This window comes from Nannobrachium achirus (assembly GCF_963921795.1).
Source record: "Nannobrachium achirus genome assembly, chromosome: 14".
Lineage (NCBI taxonomy): Eukaryota > Metazoa > Chordata > Actinopteri > Myctophiformes > Myctophidae > Nannobrachium > Nannobrachium achirus.
Window position 1 is genome coordinate 12483884 of NC_137821.1, and position 7526 is coordinate 12491409.

General features: G+C 44.1%; 1 protein-coding gene across 1 annotated transcript; it reads left to right on the forward strand.

Annotated features, from left to right (window-relative positions):
- Positions 1–319: 319 nt before the first annotated feature.
- On the forward strand, positions 320–6839 carry LOC308297814 (kelch domain-containing protein 3-like; the record flags this gene model as incomplete). The annotated part of the gene is made up of 4 exons (XM_080741381.1): positions 320–420; positions 511–557; positions 1396–2398; positions 6779–6839. 4 exons carry the CDS (start codon positions 320–322, stop codon positions 6837–6839), a joined length of 1212 nt encoding a protein of 403 aa, XP_080597507.1.
- Positions 6840–7526: the final 687 nt, after the last annotated feature.

The window sequence follows — 7526 nt, forward strand, 5'->3', positions numbered from 1 at the left end:
TTATGGTATTGAATGCTGAGCTGTAGTCAATAAACAGCATTCTCACATATTATTTTTTCTCCTCAAGGTGTGAGAGGGTCGTGTGTAGAGATGTGGCAATGGCATCGTCTGTGGATCTGTTTTGACGATAGGCAAATTGCAGTGGGTCTAGTTTGGGTGGCAATTTGTCATAGATCATCTTCCTGACATGTTTTTCAAAGCATTTGCTCACTATTGGCGTGAGTGCAACCGGCCTCCAGTCATTCAGCCCAGTCACCTTGCCTTTCTTGGGAATCGGCACTATTATTGCCGATTTAAAGCAGGATGGGACTTTTCTCTCATGAAGGGACTGATTGAAGATATCCGTGAACACACCAGCCAGTTGCGACGCACATGCTTTCAGGACACGGCCAGGTATCTGATCTGGGCCAGCAGCTTTCCGTGAGTTAATACGGCGGAAGGAGAGACAAACATCTGCTTCTGCTAGGGACATTGTGGTGATGCTCTCCCCAGTGTCACATTCTAACACAGAGGTGTGAAGGGCCTCTCCAATGTTGGGGTCCTGGAGAGTGCAGGGGGTAGGTGGGGGGGTGGGGGTGATAGCTGCCTGTCTCTGTGCCTCAAAGCGGAAGTAGAATCTATTCAGCTCTTCAGGGAGTGAGGAGGAACTGTCCACTTGGGGGGAGGGGGATTAAAGTCAGTGAGAATTTTCAGTCCTTGCCACAAGTCTCTGCTGTTGTTTGATTCAGTGAAGTTCGACTCCACCTCTTTGGCATAATGCCTTTTAGCAGATCTCAGTGTTTTGCGAAGAGAATAATGTGTACGCTTAATTTCTCCTTCATCCCCAGATCTGAAAGCCACGCCTCTCTCTTTAATGGCCAAGTGCACTGTACCATTTACCCAAGGCTTTTCGTTTGGGTAGACTTTAGTGGTTTTTGTTGGGACTACATCATCAATGCATTTCTTAATCACAGATAGCACAGTGTCAGCATATTCATCAATGTTGCCTCCTGCAGCCTCCTTAAATATTGGCCAGTCCATCGATTCAAAACAGTCCTGTAACATAAAGTCAGACTCCTCTGACCAGAGATGGACTGTTTTAATCACGGGAGGCGTCTGTTTGATCTTTTGATTTTTTTCCCAAGTAAATCTTGAAAATAAGACATCATAATACAGGTAACTCTAAAGTTACCATATATAGGAGAGCAATTACCATATCTGGGAGAACAATAGGCATCAGCTGCACTAATTGGCTAAACTTGCCATGGGGTTTGTGTCGTTCTACACATATAAGTGATCGCTATGTGAAATTCCAAGTGAAAGTCATAAGTGAAACTAGCAGCATTCTTTTACAGAACAAGCCTGAATAAGTAGAACTGCATTATTTCAACTGAATTCATCCACTGTCATCCACAGTGCTGCAGGAGTGTGAAATGTTTCACTGGACCGCTAGTGTCAAAGAAACACTGAATAGATGCTATCGTCATGCTGCTGTTGTCGTGGACAACAAGCTGTACTCGTTTGGAGTGGAGAGCAAGATGGATGGCAGCGATCCGATTGATGTGCACGTCTTCAACACGGTGTCTTTACGATGGATGAAGTTGACGCCAGTGACAACTGGAACAGGAGAACGTCACCTTGAGGTTCCCCCCTGGCGCAGGGGCCACACAGCTGTGTTGATAGAAGAGATTAGCTACATCTGGGGAGGAATGCTGCATGTTTACCTATTGAAGTGCTGCAACGTGCTTTATGCATTTGATATCGACACCTGCACATGGTTCAAACCCATGGTTTCTGGTACAGTTCCAGAGGAGAGGAGTTACCATTCAGCCTGTGTCTTTGGGAAGGTCATGTATATCCATGGAGGATATGAAGCATGCAATGGCATCTACAAGTTGGACACCACCACGATGGTGTGGTCTTTAATTAACGCCAGAGGCACACCACCACCTGTTTCATCAGATCACTCTGCCACCATCATCGGGACAAAGATGTTTGTATCTGGGGGCCGAACGAAGCAGTGGAATAATCAGTACTGCAACATCAGAGTGTTTGACACAGAGAGCAACTGCTGGCTGAGCACACCTTCTACAGAGCGTCTTCCAGCAAGGCGCTGGGGTCATTCATCCTTTGCCTACAATGGAGAGCTGTACATATTTGGTGGCTTCAACGGGAACCAGACCTTAAATGATCTGTGGAAATTCAATCCAGAAACCTTCTGCTGGAGGAAGGTTGAGCCCAAGGGAACAGGCCCACGCTCAGGGATGTCTTGGATGTGCTGTTGCATGGTGGGAGATCGTATCATCCTCTATGATCGTGACCTGTACATCTTAGACCTGAGTCCTAGCCTGAAGACGTTAAGCAAGCTAGCGGTTATTCAGCACAACCTGGAGCAGTCAGAACTCCCACATGACATCAGGTGGGAACTGGCAGCCATGACTAACCAACAGCAAGAGAAGAAATAATAGAAAATAATAATACCCGGGGGAAAAAAGTATTTTGGGGGGTGAAACTGAACTAATTGATAGGGAAATAACTAATAGTTTCACTCTCCCTATGAGCTCAGTTTGCCAGGATGGAGCTCCTAGTACTGGGATGGGTCACCTCACCTCCTCTAAAGCCATCCACCAGAGCAATGAATGATGGTGGGACGAGAGGTCAGGACTAGGGATGGGACAATAAGGGATATTATCATTTATCGTAATAGAAAACACTCGCGGTAATTGTATTGTGGGGTTTTAATTTATCGTGATATCTTCCTCCGTCATGCACTGGGATCAATTCTGCATATCCGGTACCACTTAAACCCTCTATAATTGGTACTTATAATATATGTACTTGATACAGTCTTTTTTTTCTATCAAATGTCTTTGCCAAAAAATAGCCGATGAGCTTGTAGATCTGCTATTTTTGGCAAATGTTCCGCCTGCAGGATAATGGATTTCGATTATCGCGATAATATCGTAAATCGTGATTTCTTTGTTCACAATAATCGTGATATGAGTCTCTATGGCCCTGACCTTTGGCACACAGGGCTGTGATCGTTCAACCTCAGCATCCAATTCTGGCTTCAGCAGCTCTCTGTCTCTCTCTCTCTCTCTCTCACTCTACCACTACTTCCTGTTCATCCAGAGAGCATTGATTCTAGTCATTTTCTCCATTAGATTAAAGTGCTTTCTTTTCACTTTTTTCAACTTTTAAATTGTCAAAATACATTTTTTTTTGTCTGCTTCAAGTGTGCCTGCAGCTCGCAAAGTGTGTGCAACCTTGTGTAGCGTTTGGTGTTAGCATTAGCATTACAGTTTTGGTCCATATGGGCTTTCCAAGATATGGACTTAATATTGATGACATCAGGGATCTCCTTATTTGGGCATAAAAGGGACAAGGACTGACACAGAGCTCTCCATATTAATTCACTAATAATATATTATTAATTTATTAGTGAATTAATTATCCCAAATGGGGATAATTCAAATGGTAAGAATAAGATGAAACGTCACAGCAACCCCACTTCATCTTTATAGTTACTTGCACCAGCAGAGCACGCAAGTACTGCGATCGGTTGGGTATGTATGTTGTGTCCTTTGTTTAACCCTGTAGCCCAATAATGGACCAGCATTTCTGGCAACATCATCATTAACAGCCCATGAGTGACCAGCATTTCTCGTGATGCCAGTGGTGATTTCACTGGCATCGCCAGTGGCTCTGCAGTAGGCATGGCCTACTTGTGCACAAGGCGCAAGTTGGCACCGCGACAGAGTGCAGTTCGACAGAGTGCAGTTCTAGTTATTACTTGCACTGGGTATTTATGTATGTATGTATGTATGTCGGTGTCCTCTCTTGTTTAAGACCGTATAGTAGCCCAATACGGGACCAGCATCTCTGGCATCATCAACAGCCAGGTGATGCCAGTGGTGAGCGCACCTCATGGCGTGCTCTGCTTGCGCGCAAGTAGGCCACCTCGTGCATTTCTAGTATTTAATCTCACCACGTGTAAATACATAGATATATTATTATTATTTTAACTTTTTTCCACTGCTTGATCTCCTTTCCCCGGGACCTAGGCTCTAATGTAGCGCATTGCGGGATCGACTTCCGATCCCCACGTAGGGGTGGGCGATATGGCGATAATTATCGTCTCGGCGATACAGCTTTGCCACGATAGGCCATTTCAGAATATCGTTTCTCTCGTGATACAAACAGTCATTTAGAAAAGGCTCTGGATACAGCGAGTGCACGTTCCATGAGTCGCAGCTCTATTGCTTAATTTATACTTCTATAGTACTGTGGTGTAATTCGCCAAAAAGAACAGATCTACAAGCTATAACGTGTCGCGGCTCAACGTGTCATATAGTTTGAGGATCTGTCCCCTGCTTTCACGGCCCCTCCCCCGTGCAGCACGCAGACAGGCTACAGAGTGTCTACAGCACTGACTGAGTTGTGATTGTGTGCAGGAGCACGGCACAGTGGTCCACGATTTAGTTTCACTTTCACGGGACTTTAGTAAAGCAGTGATGCAGCTTGGCCTGCATTCTTTGAAGCATATTTTTTATAATGGATGCATTAAACTAACAGGACGCAAACTACTTATCCGTCCTGCTATCGCTATCAGCCATCTCACTGCTTGCAAAGCTGAACTGTGCTGGAGTCTCATCCATAGCTGTGTGTTCTGGCAGTATTGATGAGATGATTTAGATCACCTTGTAAATCCATGCATCTGTTTTTATTAACTATAAACAAGTAGCTATTTGCTGCTATTTGTAAAGTGCTTATGTTTTCACCATTGATGCATGCGTGTGTCGTCGCGAATCGCGGTGAAATCGTCGCGTCTATTTTGTGTCTATTTTATCTATTACATAATTGGCTTAGTCATAAAAACCATGCCATTATTGTTAGTAGAAAAGCGAAAAGCTAGGATGATAATGAGTGAGTAATTCTCTAAAAATAAAGCTTGTATCATAACAATCCTCCTGACTTTGGTTGGTCATAAGGTAATTTGTTTTCCCTCAAGTTTCAATGGTAAGGCATGGGTTGTTGTCAACCTGTGGGTCGAGACCCCCAGAGAGGTCCCGCCAAATTGTTTTGAATATAGCCGATCTACAAGCTCACAACACTCTGATAACATTTTAAGGGAACCCATAAAACATTTCTGGGACCCATTTGAATGACCTGAACCATCATCACACCAACTAGTAAATATTTTGAGGTAAAAAATGATAATTGTTTAATCAAAAATCTGAATGTTATCATTAAAAAAATCATAGATTAGTCTATCTATCTTTCTATCTGCAGCATACAAATGAATAGATTATCTATAGAATATATGTGAGGGTCTAATAATCATAATAAACCTAAAAACCCGCATAAAACAGTATCGTGATAATATCGTGTATCGTGATACTGCATGAAGCATATCGTGATAATGCTTTTATCCAGTATCGCCCACCCCTATCCCCACGGCCTTTGCTGCATGTCACTCCCCATCTCTCTTCCTATTTCCTGTCGGTCTACTGTTCTGTCAAAGGAAGGCATAAAAGCCCCCAAGTAAATCTTGAGAAAAGAAATAAGACATCATAATACAGGTAACTCTAAAGTTACCATATATAGGAGAGCAATTACCATATCTGGGAGAACAATAGGCATCAGCTGCACTGATTGGCTAAACTTGCCATGGGGTTTGTGTTGTTCTACACATATAAGTGATCACTATGTGAAACTCCAAGTGAAAGTCATAAGTGAAACTAGCAGCTCTTTTACAGAACAAGACTGAATAAGTAGAACGGCATTATTTCAACTGAATTCATCCACTGTCATCCACAGTGCTGCAGGAGTGTGAAATGTTTCACTGGACCGTTAATGTCAAAGAAACACTGAATAGATGCTATCGTCTTGCTGCTGTTGTCGTGGACAACAAGCTGTACTCGTTTGGAGTGGAGGTCAGCATGAATGGCAGCGATCCGATTGATGTGCACGTCTTCAACACAGTGTCTTTACGATGGATGAAGTTGACGCCAGTGACAACTGGAACAGGAGAACGTCACCTTGAGGTTCCCCCCTGGCGCAGGGGCCACACAGCTGTGTTGATAGAAGATATCAGCTACATCTGGGGAGGACTGCTTCATGATTTCCGGCGCTGCAACGTGCTTTATGCATTTGATATCGACAACCGCACATGGTTCAAGCCCAGGGTTTCTGGTACAGTTCCAGACGGGAGGTGGCATCACTCAGCCTGTGCCTTGGGGAAGGTCATGTATATCCATGGAGGACACAAAGCATGCAATGGCATCTACAAGATGGACACCACCACGATGATGTGGTCTTTAATTAACACCAGAGGCACACCACCACCTGTTTCATCCGGTCAATCTGCCACCATCATCGGGACAAAGATGTTCGTATTTGGGGGCAGAGCGACAGTGTTTGACACAGAGATCAACTGCTGGCTGAGCACACCTTCTACACAACTCCTTCCAGAAGGACGCTCGTTTCATTCAGCCTTTGCCCACAATGGAGAGCTGTACATATTTGGTGGCTTCAACGGGAAAAGGTCCTTAAATGATCTGTGGAAATTCAATCCAGAAACCTTCTGCTGGAAGAAGGTCGAGCCCAAGGGAAAAGGCCCCTCAAGGATGTCTTGGATGTGCTGTTGCATGGTGGGAGATCGTGTCATCCTCTTTGGAGGGTCCTCCAAACCCCATGACATGTACATCTTAGACTTGAGTCCAAGTCTCAAGACATTATGCCAGCTAGCAGTTATTCGGTGCAACCTGAAGCAGTCAGAACTCCCACATGACATCAGGTGGGAACTGGCAGCCATGACTAAGGCTAGGGCTCCACCAAAAAGACGGCGTCGAATTTGAGCTTCCAACGTTGACGTTGACGCCAGCAGTGGAGCACCCTTCATTAATTAAAACGGGAGCGTTCCCAGCGTTGACGTTGACGCTCAACGCGCTCGGTGGAGCCGGGGGTTAACCAACAGCAAGAGAAGAAATAATTGAAATAAAAGTTTAAAGAAATAATTAAACATTAATTCAAGGCTTCATGGGGTGTAATTGATAGAAAATAAGTATTTTGGGGCGTGAACTACTCCTTTAATTTGAATGAAACGGAACTAATTGTTAGGGAAATAACTAATAGTTACAGCCCTAATTCACTCTCCCTATGAGCTCAGTTTGCCAGGATGGAGCTCCTAGTAGTGGGATGGGTCACCTCACCTCCTCCAAAGCCATCCACCAGAGCAATGAATGATGGTGGGACGAGATAATATAATCGCATCGTGGAGTTTTAATTTATCGTGATATCGTCCTCCGTCATGCACTGGGATCAATTCACCTTTTAGTTGCCGAGCTGCATATCCGGTACTACTTAAACCCTCTATGATTGGTAAAAGGTACTTATAATATATGTACTTGATACAGTCTTTTTTTTCACTCTATCAAATGTCTTTGCCAAAAAATAGCCGATGAGCTTGTAGATCTGCTATTTTTGGCAAATGTTCCGCCTGCAGGATAATGGATTTCGATTATCGCAATAATATCGTAAATCGT